Genomic DNA, 23,249 nt, shown 5'->3' with positions numbered 1-23,249 from the left:
GTTCAGTATCTGTATGACAAAATCACTCAGATTCGGGCAGGTCTGGACTCCGACGGGATAGATCCAGCGAGGGTGACGGAGACAGGTCTTGAGACTGTTATCTGGGATGAGTTTGATCCTGTGACCCCAGATGACGTGGACAGGATTCTGGGTAGATTGAACGCGACCACATGTTTGTTGGACCCGTGTCCCTCCTGGTTAGTGCTGGCTTCCCGGGAGGTGACGCGAGGCTGGCTCCAGGGGATTATAAATGCTTCGTTGGGTGAGGGTGTCTTTCCCGCCGCCTTGAAAGAGGCGGTGGTAAGGCCTCTCCTCAAGAAGCCTTCCCTGGACCCGGCAGTATTGGCTAATTATCGTCCAGTCTCCAACCTTTGCTTCGTTGCGAAGGTTGTTGAGAGTGTGGTTGCGCGACAGCTACCCCAGTACCTGGATGAAGCGTCGTATCTAGATCCGTTCCAGTCGGGCTTCAGGCCTGGGTACAGCACGGAAACGGCATTGGTCGCGTTGGTTGATGATCTCTGGAGGGCTCGGGACAGGGGTTGTTCCTCTGTCCTGGTCCTGTTAGACCTCTCAGCGGCTTTTGATACCATCGACCATGGTATCATGCTGCACCGGCTGGAAGGGTTGGGGGTGGGAGGCACCGTTTTACGGTGGTTCTCCTCCTTTCTCTCTGACCGGTCGCAGTCTGTGTTGACAGGGGGGCAGAGATCGACCCCGAGGCCCCTTATATGTGGGGTGCCGCAGGGATCGGTTCTCTCGCCCCTTCTGTTCAACATTTATGTAAAGCCGCTGGGCGAGATCATCCGTGGTTTCGGGGTGAAGTACCATCTGTACGCTGATGACACCCAGCTGTACATCTCCACCCCGGACCACCCCAACGATGCCCTTGAAGTGATGTCCCAGTGCCTGGAGGCCGTACGGATCTGGATGGGGAGAAACGGGCTCAGGCTCAACCCATCCAAGACCGAGTGGCTGTGGTTTCCGACGTCCCGATATAGTCAGCTGGTGCCATCGCTGGCTATTGGGGGCGAATCATTGGCCCCCACGGAAAGGGCTCGTAACTTGGGCGTCCTCCTGGACTCACGGCTGTCTTTAGAAGAGCACTTGACGGCCGTGACTGGGAGGATTTTTCATCAGGTTCGCCTGATTCGCCAGTTGCGTCCCTTTCTAGATCGGGACTCGTTACGCACAGTCACTCATGCCCTCGTCACCTCTCGTCTGGACTATTGTAATGCTCTCTACATGGGGCTCCCCTTGAGGTGCACCCGGAGGCTCCAACTGGCGCAGAGTGCGGCCGCGCGGGTGGTTATGGGAGCAACATGGAGCTCCCATGTAACACCTCTCCTGCGCGAGCTGCACTGGCTCCCGGTGGTCTTCCGGGTGCGCTTCAAGGTTCTGGTTACCACCTTTAAAGCGCTCCATGGCTTGGGACCTGGTTACTTACGGGACCGCCTACTACCATCATCAGCCTCCCACCGACCAGTACGCTCCCACAGAGAGGGGCTCCTCCAGGTGCCGTCGGCCAAACAATGTCGGCTGTCGGCCCCTAGGGGGAGAGCCTTCTCTGTGGGGGCACCGACGATCTGGAATGAGCTCCCCCCAGAGATACGGAGGATTCCGGATCTGCGCACCTTCCGCCGCGAGTTGAAGACGCTTTTATTTCATCAAGCTGGCCTCGCCTAAATCTTCTCCCTTTTAAATGTAAATTCTAAATTTTAATGGATTTTAAAATGGGTATTTTTAAATGGGTATTAATTCAGCCAAATTTATTTAATCCGTTTTATTCGATTTTAAATTTTGTATATTTATGTGTTTTACTTCATGGCTGTGCACCGCCCTGAGTCCTTCGGGAGTAGGGCGGTATAGAAATTCAATAATAAAATAAAATAAAATAAAAAATCCTGCCTTTCCCTTTTGATCAGTTTTATTCCTGTAAATCATCATGTATGTTCTGTAACATAATACATATTTCCTGTCTACTTAATCTTATCCCTTTTCTTCTTTGGTTTAGTTACCTGATAACAATACTTACAACAATTACAACATACAGGTGCACATTTGATACAAATACAAGAGATAAGGCATATACAATAACAATGATACCTACAAACATTAAGTAAATGAGACTAGGCATCCAAAAGGTTAACAAATCCCATATTCCTTTAAAGGCTGTATTTTCAGTTACATGTGTTAAATGTGTAGTGATATTATGTAAAGCTTGTACCACCTCATCACTACATCCTGCATCATATGCCTCTTGTAGTGTAGCTCTTTTGCCCCTATATATCTTTTCCTCCATATGATCGAAGGGGTACTCCACTGGCATTATAGGCCATTTTACAGGTCTTACAGGCGCATAAATACTTAAATGTGGTTCTTTCTCTGGCTTAGGCGATTCCACATGTACCATCATGTGTAGCCACCTTTGTAGCAACCTTATGTGGTACTCGGTTACTATGATAGAGACTAGCATTCATCATTTCATAGTAAAATTCTGTCTCCTGATTAATGTCTTTAAAATGTGCAACTGCCATAAAGGTAGTCAGACGTCCAATTGTACAATCCTACTGCATTAGCAGGTATGTAACCTACAAAATAGAAACCATCCTCTAGGCAGGTATAACACCTGTCCTATAGCATCTATCTCTTCCACCTCAGAACAGGTAAACACATGCTCAGTAGGCACAGGAACATATACCACCTTTTTCCTATCTCTTCTCAGGTTGTCTATAAACCACGCAATCATAGGCTGGTAATATTGTTTTCACTTCAGTTACCAATTTTTCTGGTTAGTCCATTTATTAGGCTTTTGTGGACTCCCAAACATAGTAATCACTGTGAAAAATTATAACTATTTGGTTCTATCGTGATTTTTGCTTCCTCAAATAAAAATTTTCCAGGGACTGGCACTCCAACAAAACATGTAAACATTATATCAGAGACTGTAGTCTCTCCTTTAACACAAAAGGACGAACGGTTGAGAGCCACTTTCATTAGGTCCAGGAAAATATTCCCTTCCTTCTTAAATGGTTCCCTCACTTGTCTAGTATACCTCGTTAGTGTTTTGAGATATCTAACACACATCTACCCTTCCATACAAAAGGTAATTTAGCCAGTGCTACAGTTGCAAGAACAAGTATGTGAACCCCTTGGGATTACGTGGAGTTTTGCATGAATTGGTCATAAAATGTGCTCTGAACTTCATCTAAGTCACAACAATAGAAAAACACAGTCTGCTTAAAATAATACTACACAAACATTAGATGTTGCCATGGTTTAATTGAACATAACATGTAAACATTCACAGTGCAGGGAGGAAAAAGTATGTGAACCTTTGGACTTAATAACTGGTTGACCCTCCTTTGGCAGCAATAACCTCAACCAAACGTTTCCTGTAGTTGCAGATCAGACCTGCACAACGATCTGGAGTAATTTTGGACCACTCCTCTTCACAAAACTGTTTCAGTGTAGCAATATTCTTGGGATGTCTGGTGTGAATCGCTCTCTTAAGGTCATGCCACAGCATTTCAATCGGGTTGAGGTCAGGACTCTGACTGGGCCACTCCAGAAGGCGTATTCTGTACTGTTGAAGCCATTTTTTTGTTGAATTACTTGTATGCTTTGGGTCATTGTCCTGTTGCATCACCCATCCTCTGCGGAGCTTCAGTTGGCGGACAGATGGTCGTACGTTTTCCTGCAAAATGTCTTGATAAACTCTGGAATTCATTTTCCCATCAATGACAACAATCCGTCCAGGCCCTGAGGCAGCAAAGCAGCCCCAAACCATGATGCTCCCTCCGCCATGTTTTACAGTGGGGAATGAGGTTTTGATGTTGGTGTGCTGTGCCTTTTTTTCTCCACACATAGTGTTGTGTGTTCTTCCCAAACAACTCAATTTTGGTTTCATCTGTCCACAGTATATTTTGCCAGTAGTGCTGTGGAACATCCAGGTGCTCTTTTGCAAACTTCAAACGTGCTGCAATATTTTTTTGGGACAGCAATGGCTTCCTCCGTGGTGTCCTCCCATGTACTCCATTCTTGTTTAATGTTTTCCTTATTGTAGATGTGTCAACAAAAATGTTAGCATGTGCCAGAGATTTCTGTAGGTCTTTAGCTGACACTCTAGGATTCTTCTTTACCTCATGAAGCATTCTGCGCTGTGCTCTTGCAGTCATTTTTACAGGATGACCACGCCTAGGGAGAGTAGCAACAGTGCTAAACTTTCTCCATTTGTAGACAGTCTGTCTTACCGTGGACACATGAACATCAAGGCTTTTGGAGATACTTTTTTTTTTATTAAAAAAGTTTTTATTTTATAAACAAGCATACATACAATATATAATCAATCAGTGTATCATCTGAATACATCTTTTGTCCTCTTACTCCTCCAATATTTATCATATCTTGATATTATCATTTCATTTGTTATAACATTTTCCCCACATTTACTTTTATATTTGTACCTTTATCTATTCAACAATTTTATCCCCCCCTCCCCACCCCCACCCCCGACTTCCCAGAGCAAAAACAGGGTATAACATTTAACAAGCTAAAATATACTAACCTACTACAAAGTTTAAAACTCCCTCACTCTTTAACTCCTCTTTTACAAATTCATCAACCTCCCTTTTGTAAATTCTCAAAATCAATTTCGGTTAAATTCTTTCTTCCCAAATATAAAAGCCTTTTTCTTGGTATGTAATCCAATAAATTTAACAATATTACAAGCGTTAACAAACACTGATAAGTTTCATTTTCATCCCTCAAACACCTTTCTTTTTCAACATTGCTTCCTAATAAGATTCTAAATTAGACATTTATCCTCTTTATTCCTTCATAAACCAATTGTCAATTTCTAACTATTCAGCATTAAAAATTCTAAATTAAACATTTTGAAACTTTAAACATTTTATCACCTATACCTTTTAAAATAGTATAATTTTATATTAAACATTTTAAAAACCTCTTAATGCATCAATAAGACCTTCTTAATTCATTTCTCAAAATATAAATTTCAAAACCTTCAGGAAACTATCCCTTAATTTTTTAATTAACCATTTCTATATTTTTTCCCGTCCTTCCTCAGTCAACATTGCTTCCTAATAAAGTTCTAAATTAGACATTTATCCTCTTTAATCCTTCATAAAATTAAACGTTTTAAAACTTTAAACATTTTATCTCATATACCTTCTTAAAATACAATAATCTTATGTTAAACATTTTAAAAATCTCTGAATACATCAATAAGACATTAAGTCATTTCTCAAAATATAAATTTCAAGCCCTTCAGAAAGGTATCCCTCAAATTTTTAATTAGCCATTTTAATACCTCGATAACTCTTAAAAGGCTATCATTTTTATATCCAAAACCAATTGTAATAACACACTTCCTTTATATTATTATCTTAGAATAAACTTTAAAAATACAAATTTGATTAAGCTTCTCAACCTATTGCCAAAATCCTCCCCAAAAAAGATTAATCTTCAGTTCTTCCCTTCTTTCTGTATTTTTTCCAGTCCTTTTTCTTCGATAATTCTTTCTTCTTCAGCATTGCTCCTCCTCCTGCTTTTATTTTCGAGAATTTTAAAATTTGGATTTGAGGTTGATGTCTCTTTAAAAGTTTTTGTCTTCTTAAAGTTATTTCATTTAATTTGAAACCCCCATAAATCCCTCTCAAGTCCTCCTGATTAAACTCTTCCAGATTCCTTTGCTTTCCCCTCTTGGTGTGGAAAACATCCTTTTTATCCAAAGTCACATTAAACTGGATTTCTGCCCCATCTTCTTCCAACAGCTCACTACTGTCTAACAAGCCTTGAAATGATACTATATTCTCCTTTGTCTCCATGTTTTGAGTCAAAACAGTTTCCTCTTCCTGAGACCTTTCTTCAAAAAAACCTTTAAGACTTTCCAGTAAAGCAGTGGTTTGTGACTCAAAAATTTCATGTATTATAACTCTTATTGGTGTATTTGCAGGTGTATGTAATAATAGTCCTTCAGCACTTTCAAAGGTACCAGCCATTTTTTTTCAAAGTCCAATTATTCACACAATTTAAAAATGTAAATTAGTTAAAATCAATTCCATAGTCTTGCTTTCCGCTTCCACTTTAAATTCACACAATTTAGAAGTATAAAGTAGTTGGAATCCATACCATAGTCTTTTTCATTTCACTAGCACTTTAAATCCTTTTTCTTGCCGGGTAATCCAGTAGTTTTTACAATGTTACAGCTTTAACGATCACTTTCACTTATAAGTTTCGTTTTGCCGCCCTTAAGCGCCATCTTTTTTTCTTTGTTTTAAGCGGAGTTAAAGTTTAATACTTGCATTTTCTGTTCTCCTGATTTTGCTCTGCCAGCATCCAGATTCAAATTTTCTCATAATCCTTAAAATTGCACTGCTGGTGTGGTCGCGACCCCTTGTTCTGCATAAAGCAGAATTGTCCCGGATCCTGAGCACTGAAGGGCTTTCAGGGAGCTCTCACCCTGCAAGCCCCAAGCTTAAAAAAAAAAGCCTGGGGGTCTAGGGGAGCTCTACCCAGACCCTTCTGCTCTTCTCTCTTTTCCCTTTTTCCCTGGGGGAGAGTTTCAAGCCGCTAGAACAGCTGATTTTCGCTGTTCTAGCAGCAAACGGAATCACGGGGCTGGAGCTCCTGAAGGAGCATCCGTTCGGGGAACGCGGAGCCACCGGAAGTCTTGGAGATACTTTTGTAACCCTTTCCAGCTTCATGCAAGTCAACAATTCTTGATCGTAGGTCTTCTGAGAGCTCTTTTCTGTGAAGCATGGTTCACATCAGACAGTGCTTCTTGAAACCAGTAAACCCAAAACAGGTGTGTGTTTTTAAAGGGCAGGACAGCTGTCAGCAACGCATCCAATATCATCACACTGATTGGAGTCAAGGTTGGCTCACTCCTGGCTCCAATTAGCTCTTGGAGAAGTCATTAGGCTAGGGGCTCACATACTTTTTCCTCCCTGCACTGTGAATGTTTACATGTTATGTTCAATTAAACCATGGCAACATCTAATGTTTGTGTAGTATTATTTTAAGCAGACTGTGTTTTTCTATTGTTGTGATTTAGATGAAGTTCAGAGCACATTTTATGACCAATTCATGCAAAACTCCATGTAATCCCAAGGGGTTCACATACTTTTTCTTGCAACTGTAGCTAAAGCTGATGCTTCCCTCCTTGAACTCCTTTTCCCTTAAAAAATCCACTCAACACGTTTAGCCTCTGGCCACTCCAGTCGCCCAGAAATGAAATCCCAGAGGAAAGCTCAGGTTAGTACGTTCAGCGTGAGTACTAATCACGTCTAATGCATTTCAACATACACACAGCACCAGACATTCAAGGATTCAGACCACCCCAGCGAGAATCCCCATAAGCACCCTGTACGTATACTCCACTCTGGGTCAGTGCACGGTATTCCTGGTCCCTTACGGCTCAGACTTCCCTGCTTTGTTGTTCAGGTCTCCGTCACATCAGGTTAAAGAAGAGTGTCAACTTGCAAAGCTTTCAAGTTGCCATGAGCAGGAGGGAGGGAGAACTGATAGAGCTGATTGATTTCCCTAACTGAAGTGCATTCCATACATTCTTCCTGACCGCAATCAGGAGGAGGGTGTTGGATTTCACAGCCAGCCAAAGTGGTTAATTGGAGAATGTGATTTATGACATGGCCAGAGAGGAGGGGAGAGACAGGGTCATAGGGGAACATAAATCTACGTGGGATTAGTTCTAACTGCATCCGAATATTGCCGAAATGGTGCTCCTAATAAATGACTGTATTTCTTTTGAAGTTCGGCTCATGGCTCATGAATTAATTAGGGCATCTTTCGGAAACTTCACAAAGAGCAGTCCCGCTGGAAAAGAATTACCCTTCCCGGAATGCTAAAATCAGCGTTGGTACCCCCGGCTCCTCAGGTAAAATCCCTCTCCAGAAGGGTGTCTTCGAGTCCCGAACGGGTGCCAATTGAGATTTAAAATGACAAACCTCATAGAAAATAAGGCAATAGAAATAGAAAATAGAATAAAATCTTCTCTGAGATGTGTCTTATATCTTCTTTTCTCAAAGGATTCTCAACCTTGTTAATATCCATGAAGAAAAAATCCCAAACTTGACCTCTTAAAAATTGTGAATTTACTTGTCACTTCTTGTTTCAATTGCTCTGGGAGGGTTATATTTAAACCATGCTTGTAATAGAAGTTGGTGTCAGATTTATATTCCAAAGTTACAGTTATTTTCATTGTCCAGTATTTGTGGAGTTATCACAGTGGGTTGATAATTTTCTACACCTAATTGTGCCGATTTATGGTATAGGTCCATGATGGCGAACCTATGGCATGCGTGCCCAAAGTGACACACGAAGCCATGTCACCTGGCACGCATGGCTTTGCCTGTTTGTCTTTTGGGTTTCTGGCACGCATGTGCGCGTGCCGATCAGCTGTCCGTGTGCACATGCGTGCCGGCCAGCTGATTGTCAGGTGCAGAAGTTCTGCTTTTCCGGAGCGCGATTCCTTCGCACGCGTGGCAGTGCCGAAAACATGTGCGTGTGACGATCAGCTGTCTGCGCGCGCAGCAGTGCCAAAAACCGGTGTGCACATGCATGCTGGCCAGCTGATTGTTGGGTGCACAAGCACACTAGAACCTGGAAGTTCGGCTTTTCCGGAGCGCTGCCCCGACAAGCACGCGCGTGCTCACGACGTTTCCGTGCAACCTTTTCGGCACTCGGTGCCGAAAAGGTTCGCTATCACTGGTATAGGTGATTTTCTGTAAGAAGCTTTCAAAGATTTCCCTGATGACAGACTCGAGCTCAGGATTATGGACCTTCATAGCTCCCTCTAGTGGTCAAATATGTGTGTGTGTGTGTGTGTGTGTGTTTATTTCCCCCTTTTTCTGGCTTGGGTTCATGAAAATCGGAAAATTTCAATCACCCACAACAAAGCAATCCAGGGCTACAGATTATTTTAAAAATAGTAAATGAAGACCACAACTTTTATCCTTATACTTCAAAAGAAAAAATACTCCACGCTTCCTTATTTTAGCTGCCTCCAGCAACCCTCTTCCTTGTCATTTAACAATAAAGAAGTCTCAAAAATGGTGCGGAGCTTCTATCCTTTCTAAGGTAGGTAAATTGAGGACCCAGTTGTGGGGGCAATAAGCTGACTTTGTATAAATATACAAAAGAATGAAGGCTATTGCTTAGCGCATTGTAAGCCGCCCTGAGTCTCCGGAGAAGGGCGGCATATAAATCAAAAAAAAAAAAAAAAAAAAGGAGTAACAGGCTATGACTAAAGAGAGCCTTTTTTAGCTTATAAAGATAATAGTCTCATAAATTGGTTAGGAAATGAAAGGCATGATTTATTGTCCATTTCAAAAATAAATTCCCAAATAGCTATTTTATCCAACAATGAAGTGATTGCAGCCCCGCCCCCCAGCTTCGGCTCACCAGCTGCTTCAAAGCACAGCTTCTGAAACTACTTGCAGACTGTTGCTCTACGGAAGATCTTGTGGGATGATTCTAGGACTCCCTAACCCAGTAGAATCTAGATAAATGAGAGGAAAGCCTGTTCGTTCTGTTGTTAAGTTGGAAAAATGACAGTCTAGAGAGAGGAGATTCTCTGGGTGTGTCGGATGTCGGCCGTAGCTTGGTGGAAGGAGTTAAAAGAACAAAGCTTGCTTCTAAAGTTTCTGCAGGCAAATTATACTGATATTTCCTTAGAGAATTGGATTGGCCATGGAGAATACAAGTTTAAACTTTTCCTTATGAGGAGATATTTAGTTAGCATAATTTAAACTACAAGGGATCTCATTGTTGGAAGGTATCAGTCAGGAGAAGGGTACAAAACAAGGCATTGGCTGTACCATGGAACACAGGGAAGACAGTCCTCAACAAGTGGAGAAAATATGGCACAAGAGTGACATTACCAAGAACTGGATGCCCCTCCAAAATTGATGAATACACAAGAAAACTGGTCCGATGGGCTGCCAAGAGACCTACAGCAACATGAAAGGAGCTGCAGGAATTTCTGACAAGTACTGGTTGTGTACTACATCTCCCATATTGTTCATATATCTGAGCTGTGGGGTACAGAACTCTTTAAACATCCAAGCCCAGCTACATTTTGCAAAAACCTACATCACGTCTGACAAAAGCATGTGGGAAAATGCATTATAGTCTGATGAGACCAAGGTTGAACTTTTTGGCCATCATTCCAAAAAATATGTTCGGCAGAAAAACAACACTGCACATCTCCAAAAGTACACCATACCCACAGGGAAGCGTGGTGGTTGCAGCATTATGCTTTGGGGCTGCTTTTCTTCATCTGGAACTGGGGCTTTAGTCAAGGTGGAGGGAATTACGAACAGTTGCAAATATCAGTCGATTTTGGCACAAAACCTTCAGGCCTCTGCTAAAATGCTGAAGATGAAGAGGAATTTCACCTTTCAACACAACGACCCAAAGCATACCTCCAAATCAAGAAAAGAATGGCTTCAGCAGAAGATCAAAGTTTTGGAATGGCCCAGCCAGAACCTGGACCTGAATCCAATTGTTGTACACAGGAGATGCCCTCGCAATCTGACAGATTTGGAGCACTACTGATAAGCTCCTACCCCAAAAAACTGACTGCTGTCAGAAAATCAACAGGTGCTTCAACAAAGTATTAGTTTAAGGGTGTGCACACTTAACACAACCACATTATTTTCCCCCCTAAAAGATTTCAGTTTGTTTTCCAATTGAATTGTACAGCTTATATGTTATATTAAACGTGGAAAATAATTCTGAAGTGATTTATCTCGGTCTGACTTTTTAAACCTCAAAAACCTGGCAATTTAACAGGGATGTGTAGACTTTTTATATTCACTGTACCAACAAATCATATTTCTTTTCCTTTTATATGCTGCTCAGAATGTGCAGCTTCATGGAATATTTTGCTGTCTCTGTTCCTGGGACAAGAATGTAGGTACAGGTAGCCCTCAACACAACCATTTGTTTAGTGACTGAACTTATAACAGCACTGAAAAAAGTGACTTACGACCATTTTTCACACTTGTCACCATTGCAGCATCCCAATGGTCACATGGTCAAAATTCAGACACTTGGCAATTGGCATGTATTTATGAGAGTTGCACTGTCCCAGGGTCACATGATCATCATTTGTAACCTTCCCAGCCAGCTTCTGACAAAGTCAGTGAGGGAATCCAGATTTGCTTAACAACTACATGAGTCACTTAACTGCAGTGATTCACTTAACTGGCAAAAAATTTCATAAAATGGGGCAAAATTCAAGTGCCTTGCTTAGCAACAGTAATTTTGGGCTCAATTGTGGTTGTAAGTCAAGGACTACCTGTATAAATGAAGTAACTGCTTTAACGGTCAGCAATAAAAAATTTAATAGTTTAACTTGGTACATTTTAGGCTAATCCAGATCCTAATACATGCCTTGGAGTCTTCGGCCTCAGCTTGTATACTACTGAGAGGGATCTTCGTGAAGTTTTTTCCCGTTATGGACCATTGAGTGGAGTCAATGTGGTGTATGATCAACGGACTGGGCGATCAAGAGGATTTGCTTTTGTTTACTTTGAAAGAATAGATGATTCTAAAGAGGTAAAGCATTTTTTCTGAATATATTAGACTTTTTGCAAAGGTGCTTGTTAACACTGACAGTACTTGATAAACTTAAATGTTTAATTTCTGCATCATATATAATTTTACATAATATTGCAGTGAATGAAATAAATGGCTTGTTTTGATGACTAACTATAGTTTAGCTTGGGTGTCTGCAACCTGCGGCTCCTGAGCCACATGCGGCTCTTTGGGCCCTCTGCTGATCCCACCACTGGCTGGCCCTGGCCCTGGCCCTGGCCCTCCCAGTCACTCCTTGCCTGGCCTGAGAAGCTAAGGGCAACGGCAGGGGATGGAGAAGCGGCTGGGGCTGATTCTCCGGTGCCTCACTCTTGCTGGAGCTTCTTCTGGCCCTTGTTGGTGCTGGGTGTGCCTCGGTCGCTTGGGGAGACACGCAACCTGCTCTCCACCCCGAGATACTGGCCCGACCCGGCCGCGACCAATGCCGGGTTCGCTAACACGAGGGCTGGTGGGTGGGAATGGGATCTGGGAGGAGGGGACGATGGAAAGGGGGATGGGCCCATAGCGCCCAGCCACGGCTTTAAAACTTGCATGGGAGACTATTGCCGCCCAGAGGATGCTTTTCAATGAAAGCCGGTGGCGGCACCGCTCCACTGGAGGAGTAAAGAAGCTCAGGGCAGAGGGAAAAGGGGGCTGGCCCCGCCGAACCTTACACGCCCACCCCAGGGGTCAGGCTCAGAGAAAGCTGGAGCGCCCTCGCCAATGATGCTCACCCATCAGCCAGTCTCCCCCCCCCGTATCTCTATCTCTGTCGCTCTCTCTGTATGTCTGTGTGTTTGTGTCTCTGTATCTCTCTCTCTCTCTCTCTCTCTCTCTCTCTCTCTCTCTCTCTCTCTCTCTCTCTCTCTCTCTCTTCTCTCTCGGGAAGCCAAGGTTGGGTCAACCCGGCAAGCTCTCCTTAGGGCTCTTCGCTACTCCTTTTCTTTCTTCTTGGCAACTTTTTGGAAATCCGGGCTGGCTGAGGAATGAGCGCGAACCGTGGCAGAGGCTTCCCTTCGGGTGACTCACCTCCTCCTTTTCCTCTCACAACCACAGCCAGCCAGAGAGAGAGAGAGATACGGGGGGGGGGGGAGGAGATAGAAGGGGAGAGAGAGAGAGACACGGGGGGGAGAGAGAGAGATAGACACAGAGATACAGACGGGGGAGATAGAAGGGGAGAGATACACGGGGAAAGACAGATACAGAGAGAGGGGAGAAAAGGGTGAGAGAGACAGAGATACAGAGAGGGGGGGAAGAGAGGGGGGGAGGGAGAGGAGGGAGAGAAAGAGAGAGAGAGAAATGTCAAAAGGGTTTTGTGGTTCCAGATGTTTTTTTTAACAACCAGTTCTCTGCCCTAATGACCGGCTGGGTAGGTGTGACTAGGGGGATCATGTGACTGGGTGGGAGTGAGTGACATCGAGTTGGCCACACCCAGTCAGGTTTTGTGGCTCCTGATGTTTTCTTTTCTGTGGGAAACAGGTCCAAATGGCTCTTTGATTGTTTAAGGTTGCAGACCCCTGGTTTAGCTTATATAGGATCCTAAATATATGGTTAATATTGATTATGTTTTTTGAAAAAACAACCTCATATATCATGTTTCAATGTTTCATTCAATTAAAGCTAATAACTATTCTGAAGAGGAAAGGATGCATCCTGGATGTAGGTCAGTACATTACATACAGGTCCTCAATTTATGACCACAATTGGGACTGGAATTTATTATTAATCCAGCTAGGTAGCAGCATCCAGCTAACCTTTGTTAAGCTGAAAAGGCTAAGCAGACTTGGGCCTGGTTAGTATTTGCATGGAAAATTACCAGAAAAGCCAGAGCTATTGGTTAAATGGGGAAGGTTAAAAAAGAAACAAATAGTAACAAATTCTTTTTATATTGTTGTGAAGACACATACATACAGTAGATATCTTAAGGCACCAGGAGCTAAGGTCAACTAGAAGAAGACTTTTATGTTTATTACTGCTGAGATCTTTTGGAAGATTACGAAGAAATGTGAATATATGGTCTTTGTCCTCTTCTACATAAAATTCTCTCTACTTAATGGTTAAATTCTACATAAAATCTCTATAAAAACTATATTTTCAAATCTAATGCCAATTGGACATCTTTTGAAACTGTTTGAAAAAGGAGATGTATGGTAAACTTGTAAATTGATATGACATTATTTGTTATAGGTGAAATTTTAAAACATTCAGTTACTGAGTTATTCATTTGCGACATTTTTGATTCTTGTGTTTAATATTCTGCTTAATCTTTCTATTGATATTATGGAGGGCATGTTAAATCCTTAGAGCTAAGAATTATATCAGTATCAAATCCAAGTTTCAGATTGTTTTTATGTTTTTTGCAATTTTGCAAAGTCAGTTTTTCAGATATCACTATAAAGCCAGATAATGCCGAGTCTGGTACATTACTTTCAGGATTCTGATTCTTGTAATATGTGTTTTTTAAACAATACTCAGTTTTAGTCTAATTACATTTAATGACTTTTCTCTGAAAGGTGAAAGATTTATATGATATGAAGAGAAACGGTAAACTCAACTTTGGATGAAAAAAACGAATACTTTTATAATTGTAATATTGATACTAAAATGTAATTATTATTATTTTATTTATTTATTTTATTTATTTGATTTGTATACCGCCCTACTCCCGAAGGACTCAGGGCGGTGAACAGCCAACAATAAAATACATAAATACACAAAATTTAAAAACCCGATAAAATCAAATTAAACTTTTTGGCCCAGACAAATTAAAATACCCCAATAATTTAAAAACAGATTAAAATTTATATATTTAAAAAGGGAAGAGATCAGGCCAAGCCCGCTTGATGGAATAAAAAGGTCTTCACAGCACGGCGGAAGGAGCGCAGATCCGGGATCCTCCGTATCTCCGGGGGGAGCTCATTCCAGATGGTAGGTGCCCCCACAGAGAAGGCTCTCCCCCTAAGGGCCGCCAGTCGACACTGTTTGGCTGACGGCACCCGGAGGAGTCCCTCTCTATGAGAGCGTACTGGCCGGTGGGAGGCTATTGGTGGTAGTAGGCGGTCCCGTAAATAACCAGGCCCTAAGCCATGGAACGCTTTAAAGGTGGTAACCAAAACCTTGAAGCGCACCCGGAAGACCACCGGGAGCCAGTGCAGCTCGCGCAGGAGAGGTGTTACATGGGAGCGCCATGTCGCTCCCATTACCACCCGCGCGGCCGCACTCTGCGCCAGTTGGAGCCTCCGGGTGCTCCTCAAGGGGAGCCCCATGTAGAGAGCATTACAATAGTCCAGGCGGGAGGTGACGAGGACATGAGTGACCGTGTGTAACGAGTCCCGATCCAGAAAGGGGCGCAACTGGCGAATCAGGCGGACCTGATAAAAAATCCTCCCGGTCACGGCCGTCAAGTGCTCTTCTAAAGACAACCGTGAATCCAGGAGGACGCCCAAGTTGCGAGCCCTCTCCGTGGGGGCCAATGATTCGCCCCCAATAGTCAGTGATGGCGTCAACTGGCTATATCGGGACGTTGGAAACCACAGCCACTCGGTCTTGGATGGGTTGAGCCTGAGCCTGTTCCTCCCCATCCAGATCCGTACGGCCTCCAGGCACCGGGACCACTTCAAGGGCATCATTGGGGTGATCCGGGGTGGAGATGTACAGCTGGGTGTCATCAGCGTACTGATGGTACTCCACCCCGAAACCACGGATGATCTCGCCCAGCGGCTTCACATAAATGTTGAACAGGAGAGGTGAGAGGACCGACCCTTGCGGCACCCCACATATGAGGGGCCTCGGGGTCGACCTCTGTCCCCCTGTCAACACAGACTGCGACCGGTCAGAGAGAAAGGAGGAGAACCACCGCAACACAGTGCCTCCCACCCCTAACTCTTCCAACCGGTGCAGCATGATACCATGGTCGATGGTATCAAAAGCCGCTGAGAGATCTAACAGGACCAGGACAGAGGAGCACCCCCTGTCCCGAGCCCTCCAGAGATCATCAACCAACGCGACCAATGCCGTTTCCGTGCTGTACCCGGGCCTGAAGCCCGACTGGAACGGATCCAGATACGTCGTTTCATCCAGGTGCTGGGGAAGCTGTTGCGCAACCACACTCTCAACAACCTTCGCCACAAAACGAAGGTTGGAGACCGGACGATAATTTACCAACATTGCCGGGTCCAGGGAAGGCTTCTTGAGGAGAGGCCTCACCACCGCCTCTTTCAAGGCGGCAGGAAAGACACCCTCACCCAGCGAAGCATTTATAATCCCCTGGAACCAGCCTCGTGTCACCTCCCGAGAAGCCAGCACTAACCAGGAGGGACACGGGTCCAATAAACAAGTGGTCGCGTTCAGTCTACCCAGAATCCTGTCCACGTCCTCAGGGGTCACAGGATCAAACTCATCCCAGATAACATTCTCAAGACCTGCCCCAGTCCCTCCCCCTGAGACTATCCAGTCGGAGTCCAGATCTTCCCGAATCTGAGCGATTTTGTCATACAGATATTGGACAAAATCCTCGGCTCTACCCTCCAAGGGGTCCTCCCGCGCTTCCTGGTGGAGCAGGGAGCGGGTCACCCTAAACAGGGCGGCCGGGCGATTATCTGATGACGCAATAAGAGCAGCAAAATAGCTACATTTCGCTGCTTTTATCGCCACTAGGTAATTCCTAATATGAGCTCTTACCAGTGTCCGGTCAGATTCAGAAAGACTGGCCCTCCAACTACTCTCTAGGCGTCTTTTCCGGCGCTTCAACTCCCTCAGCTCCTCAGTGAACCGAGGAGCTAAATGAGATCGGCGCCGGGTCAGAGGCCGCAAAGGCACGACCCGATCCAGAGCTCCAGCGGCTGCCCTATCCCAGGCGGCCACTAGGTCTCCAGTCGAGGCGTGTGCCAGAGCCTCAGGGAATGGCCCAAGCTCCATCTGGAACCTATCCGGTTCCATCAGGCGCCTGGGGCGGAACCATCTTACCGGCTCCGCCTCCCTGCGGCGGGGTGTAGCGGTTCGAAGGTCGAGACGAAGGAGAGAGTGATCAGACCATGACAAGGGCTCGGTGACTATATCCCCTATCTCGAGATCACTCAACCACTGTCCAGAGACAAAAACCAGATCCAGCGTGTTTCCCCCCGTGTGGGTAGGGCCATGAATTAACTGGGTCAGGTCCATGGCTGTCATGGAAGCCATGAACTCCCAAGCCACCTCAGATGCCTCACCAACGGACGGCAAGTTGAAATCCCCCATGACCATAAGCCTAGGGGTCTCAACCGCCACCGTGGCGATGACACTGAGTAGCTCGGGCAGGGCTGCTGCCACATGGCAGGGAGCCAGGTATGTGATCAGCAAACCCATCTGAACCCCGTGGCCCCATTTCACAAGGAGGGATTCACAGCCGGCCGTCTGAGGAACAGTGGCCTCCCTCGGTCTCAGACCTTCGTTAATAATAACCGCTACCCCCCCCGCCCCTACCCTGCAACCTCGGCTGATGGAATGCGCAGAAACCTGGTGGGCACATTTCAACAAGAGGGACCCCCCCCCTTGGCCCAACCAGGTTTACGTAATACCTGCCAGGTCCGCTCCCCCCTCCTGAACAAGATCACAAATGAGGGGGGCTTTATTTACTACAGACCTGGCATTGCATAACATCAGACGGAGGCCAGGGCCCTGAGGATCTGCGCCACCTGGAAAACGAGTGGAGCTTTGGGGGCCGGAGCGCGCCACCGCTCGAAGACAGCGGGCGCGCGCTCCCCTAACACGATATGGCCCCCTGCTCCCGCCATATCTACCTCTCCCACCCACAGTACAGTAATTAATGTTGATAGTTTTTCCCCATCTTTTCTATTCTTAGTATTCTATGGACTTATCCATTTTTAAATGTCTTAATGCAAACATGTTACTTGGTTCTTAAGCTAACCACTTATTAAGTGCATGATTAAGAGTATTTTGAAAAGTAATGTAGTGACTTGATACAAAGCAGCAGTAACAGTAAGTTTCAACATCCCTGAGTCTGTTAGAGATGGAGCCTGATGTAGTATCAGTCTCATGGTATATTAATTAAGCATGTTTTTTAAAAGGTATTGTATTGTTAAAATAGTAAAATATAAAGGAAAAAAGTTTATGTTAAATAGTGACAATAGACGTAGAATTTAAAAAAAACAATATGGGAAAACTTTCTAGGGGATATATTATTGCCTTCCATTACAAATGACTTTATTTGCCTTACTGTGTAGTATACATATGGGAGCCTTTAATTAAATTTGGTTACAATTGTATTATGTATATATAGAGTCAGCAATAGTGAATATCTGTAGCTCGGGTGTAGGATGAGTGTGAAGGTTTGTTCTCCAAGCTTGTGGGTTGATTTCTGAACATTTTGTTACCAGGCTGGGTAATCTTAACAAATGGGTAACATAGGTTACCAGGTTAGGTAACATATATAGAGTCAATTTTGCCATTGCATATTCTCCATTTTTAGTTTCCAGTCTGATATTCAAGGTGTTGGTTATTACCTTTAAAGCCCTACATGGCTCAGGGCCAGGTTATCTTCGAGACCGCCTTCTACCGCATAGCTCCCAGCGACCAGTAAGATCCCACAGAGTTGGTCTCCTCAGGGTCCCGTCAGCTAAACAATGCCGGCTGGCGGGCCCGTGGGGGAGGGCCTTCTCTGTGGCTGCCCCAGCTCTCTGGAACCAGTTACCTCCTGAGGTCCGGACCATCCCCACCCTATTGGCCTTCCGAAAAGCGGTGAAGACCTGGCTCTTCCGGCAGGCCTGGGGCCGTTGATCTCGCTGTTGCGATCTGGCGAGATCCGGCCATGAATGGTGTGAATGGGTTTTAATTGTTTTTAATGGTTTAACTTTTAATGTTTTATATATGGTTTTTAAATGCATTGTAAGCCGCCTTGAGTCTTCGGAGAAAGGCGGCATACAAGTTGAACAAATAAATAAATTTGCTCTTGCAGCTGTCAGCATATATCTTAGTAAATTGTGATATTTTTCATTTATACATCAAAAATATTTGTGGGTTCAGTTCAAATTTTATTTTTAGGATTTTCAGAATATTTTGATGTATTTATCTAGTACTTTTGAGGGTTTTTTTTAAATATAACCACCACAATTAAGCATGTGTAATGTGATGGCTGAGTAGAGAAGATAGTAATTAGAAAGTCACATAAACAGGGATCTGTTCTATAAAAGAATGAGAGAGAAGAGGGTTAATGGATCCATGAGGAAAGTGAAGGCCAGAAGTTCATTATATGGAGTGTTTTTAAGTTAGATGTTTAGCTTTGTGTGTGTGGGTTTATGCTGTTGTATGTTTATGTATTGTGTTTTTAACTGTTCTAGAAGAATTGAGTATCATTGAAACTTCAGTGATACTCAGTTGTTCTAGAATAGATCCCTGTAAATGAAGATGGGCAAATCATGAAATGGTAGCAAGAAGCCACATTGTTGCATGCCCCTGATCATCCTTTCCTTGTGTGACACTGATTAAAGTTAATCATAGAATGGTTTGCTTTACTTAAAAAAAATAGCTGCCTATTTATCTTTTTTTGCCTTAGAAACGAAGTGTCAGAGATGCATTAGCAACTTCCTGTGTTGGCTTAAAAATGATCATATTTAAGTAATCTTAAGTGTCCCAGGAAATGTAAGTTTTAATTTTTCTTTACAGAAAAAAAAGCATGCTTTAGTTCATAGAAGAGTAATAAGTACAGGCATGCTAATTTTGTGTATTGAGAATAAACATTATTATAAGATACTTTCTTGTAGGCAATGGAACATGCAAATGGAATGGAGCTGGATGGTAGAAGAATCCGGGTGGATTACTCTATCACAAAGAGAGCACACACGCCCACCCCTGGCATCTATATGGGCAGGCCAACTCAGTAAGATATTCTTTTTATTTCAAGATTGTCTTACCCCTATTATTATGAGAAATCCATTTGCCATGGGACTTCAAGTGAAGTGTTCAGTTCCTTTAAACATGTTCTAGTCTAATGACTGCTTTATTTCACTATATTCTTTCTACAGATATATTCATTAGCTGGTATTTTAAGTGAGACCTTGGAGCCCAATGAATAGGAGTAAACACACACACACAGACTTACTTTATTCCAAACTTGGAACAACATACTTCACTGAAGTGTTCCATCAGAATGTTTCAAAAGGATTGTGTTTCAATACAACAACTCCAAATAGTTCCAGTATTTTGCTATAGGGAACCAATGAAACTCAAAACCATTGTTTCCCTTCATGTTTTGGTCCTAGGGCTCCAGAAGTAGGTGCAATTGTAGTCTGTGCTGAGTACATCCTGAAGAATAAATAAATGCTTTGAAAATTACCATAGCAATCAATGGAAGCAACAGTTCTATTCACTTTTGCAGCCTTCCTTTACAATTTCTTTACTGCGTTAGAGCCTAATCCAGTTAAGAAGCATTCAATTCAGGACAGGCCATGAACAACATTTATTTTTTAAATTTATACACTGCCCATCTCACCGTCTGGTGACTCTGGACACCTTAAAAAAGCAAAGATAAGAAACATTAAAACAATATTAAAATGAACAGAAATTAAATAAAGCAGAAACCAGAATACAACAGGGTGGGGTGGGGGCTTATTCCTAGTCCACTAACCACCTCCAGTGTGGAATGCCACCATTGGGGGCCAGGCCAATTGGCAGAGCTAGGTTTTGAAGCTCTGTTGGAAGGCTGTGTGGGTGGGGGTGTATTTCACCTTGAGGGGCATGATGCTCCAGAGGATGAGAGCTACAGCAAAAAAGGCCCTTCTCCTGGACCCCGCCAGCCAGAATTCCTTGACCAACGGGATCTGCAGCATACCCCTTCTGCCAGAACAAGTGGAGTGGGCCAATCCCATTGGGGTGAGACAATTCCTCAAGTGTATACATCCTAGATAACCCAAAGGTGCTTTTTCAAGAGGCAACTAGACTTTCTGGTTTTTCTTTGAAGACGTTTCGCTTCTCATCCAGGAAGCTGCTTCAGCTCTGACTGGATGGTGGAGAATGGAAGGATTTATACTCCTTGCAGACAGCTGGTCATTTGCATTCTTTTAGTGGGTTGTTAAGGTCACCTGGAGGTTTATCTGTTTCATCAGGGTCACCTGAGTGGTGCCAATGGGTGTTGGCCCTTAGAACTGTTGAAAGGACTGTGTTGTAGATTGGAGATAAATGATGTCGTATCCCTACCCCTCTGTTGAGAGAGGGCTGTTCAATTTGGACATAGATGGCCTTCTTTGACCCCTCTTTCAAACCAGTGATCCTATCGGTCCAAAATATGGAATTTGTCTTTTAAATGCAGATGGACTGCTGAATCTAGCCCTGATGTCAGACCTGGAAGCCATCTTTCTACCTTTGTGCCTTCAGGCTTCAGGCCTGCCACAAGTCCTACCATGGGACGTTGGGAGGGGGGATAGTATAGAGTGAAGGAGACATGTAGTCAAAACAAAATTCTTTATAGAAAGTCAAGGCCAAGGTGCCCTGTAGCTGTACTGAGAAGAATGGGAAGATATCTTCTGTTCCGGACTGTACGTGATTGGATGTGTGGTGGACATGTGGGTGAGGGGCAAGGTCTTGAACTTTCTTTTGGGTGTGGAAAACCCGGAAGCTCTCAGATTTGGGTTTTCCCAGATGTGCCAATATGACATCTCTAATAAAAGTTAGCTTTGAGGAATTTCAAGCCTCAGAGTTTGATTTTGTGGGGGGTGTTACTTGGAACCCTGACATTAACCTGAATCCACTTTCAACCTAAAGCAGCTCCCCCAAATTTCAGGATGCTGTCCAGGGTCCTGAGCCCCAAGTGTCAACCCGATACTTGGCGTCGCAAAGACTCAGGGAAGATGGAGGAAGAAAAGAAGTCCACAGAGGGAACAGCGGGCACGGGCTCAGCAACTACTCCTGAGACCCTCTACTCTCCTTCCCCAGCTATGGAGGAAGCCATGAAGGCCGTGGAAAACGAACGCCAACTGGGTGCCCGATGCAAGGAGCCGATGCCAGAGCAGAGATCGCAGCTGGACCTGGACCTGCAGGACAAAGCTGCGGGAATTACCCCGATTCAAGGATTGCTGTGGGAACCATGAGTGGGTGCAGGAGAAGCCTCAACCCTCAGCTGGGAAGAGCCACGGCTGCTGCCCCACCGGCGCTCCGAGGAATGGGGATTCCTGCCACTGTCGCACAGCCAGTCGCTAGCCGGTCTCCTGGAGCAGTTGAGCCAACTCAGCGTGAGTGGGACGACCCAGCCTTTCGGCACTGGCCAGCTCAGGTTGCCACCAGCAAGCCAAATCCCTCCCAGGTGGGCTTTCTACCCAGGGCAAGGATGGGTGCAATGCCAGTGGACACTGGTCCCGATCCAGCCGCCGATGCAATTCTAACAGCAAGCTGTCCAGCTGCAGCCACTCCTGTAACCCCAAGCTGCGATTCCTCAACAAGTGCCAGTGGTTCCGCAGGAAGCTCCGGTCCAGCAGCAAGCGCCTGGCCCCAAGCTGTGTAAACCCAGCCGCCAGTCCTGCCAGCCGCTCCTCCCCCACGATTTTGGGCGACTTTCGATGGGACCCCTGGGAAGTTGGCGTACTTCCTTAACCATGTCTGGGCCCACATTGACCAATATGGAAATCAATACCCATCTGATCGAGAATTGATCTCCGCCATCTTGGATGGCATGAACGAAGGAGAAGCGAGGCTCCTGAGCTAGAAGATGCTGATGAGTTTATCCAATTGATGCGGGTCAGATTCAACAACGTTGCCCAGCAAGTAGAAGCTGAGACCCAAATTAAAACACTGAAGCAATCTGGAAGACCCGCAAAAGAATTGGTATGGGAGTTCTGAAGACTGGCTGGAAAACTGCGAGACTGGCCAGAGCGCCTGATGGTGCACACCTTCAAAGATGCCCTGGACCCGGATCTCAGGCAAGTCTGAAGCATAAGGGGGATACTGCACCGGATACAGTCGTGGTACAACACTGCCATCGTTCTGGACCTAGAGCTTCACCCTCACAGGAAACCAACAATGGACAAACCAACCAGGAAACCCTTAGGTCACCGAGCACAGGCGAAAATACCTGAAAAGCCTCCTTCCACCCCATCCAGGACTATCAAATGTTACCGGTGTGGTCAGCACAGGCACCGGGCTTCAGAATGCCTGGCTCTTGCCCCCATCCCCAAGACCAGGTTGCCTGCTCGAGCTGGGGCAAAGAGAGCTCCACGGAAGCCACCTGACAAGGGATGGAGCATCAAACAAGCAGCAGAAAAACGACTCCTGCCCATCGAAGCAGAGGGGACGCTGGCCAGCGGATCTCCCCCAATCTCCCTAGGAGAGAGCAGTGGCAACGACGACCCATTGGTAAGTGGAGCCATCCGGCCCTTTGCCCTCAAAATTACATTAGCGGTACCAGAGACGGGGGTCCAGAGGGAAGTAGAGGCTGTCATAGACACTGGTTGCACGCGATGCCTGGTCAGCCTCCCCATAGTTGAGCAGTTGGGCATACACACTAGACCCCTGCTACACCCCATCAGCTTTGAGCAAGTCAACAGATTGCTAATTGGCGGGGCTCCGGCCACCTTGGTCACTGAGCTTCTCAGGTTAGAGATGGGCCACCATTGGGAATTCCTTCGGTTCGCAGTCACCCCGAAGAT

At 44.9% G+C, this 23,249-nt stretch overlaps 1 protein-coding gene across 3 annotated transcripts in view; it reads left to right on the top strand.

Moving 5' to 3' along the window:
• The window catches only part of TRA2A (transformer 2 alpha homolog), an 83,182-nt gene that overhangs the window by 41,356 nt on the left and 18,577 nt on the right, over positions 1 to 23,249 (top strand). For all 3 annotated transcript variants that reach the window (XM_070944444.1, XM_070944445.1, XM_070944443.1), the window contains exons 4-5: positions 11,413 to 11,601; positions 19,377 to 19,492. In XM_070944444.1, coding sequence (XP_070800545.1) covers positions 11,413 to 11,601; positions 19,377 to 19,492 — 305 coding nt within the window. The remainder of the gene's footprint in view (positions 1 to 11,412; positions 11,602 to 19,376; positions 19,493 to 23,249) is intronic.

This window comes from Pituophis catenifer, unplaced genomic scaffold (genome assembly GCF_029215685.1).
Source record: "Pituophis catenifer annectens isolate HBS135680 unplaced genomic scaffold, rPitCat1.0.hap2 SCAF_5, whole genome shotgun sequence".
NCBI classification, from domain to species: domain Eukaryota; kingdom Metazoa; phylum Chordata; class Lepidosauria; order Squamata; family Colubridae; genus Pituophis; species Pituophis catenifer.
Note: the sequence above shows the minus strand (reverse complement) of the source record. Positions and strands in the feature narration are given on the sequence as shown.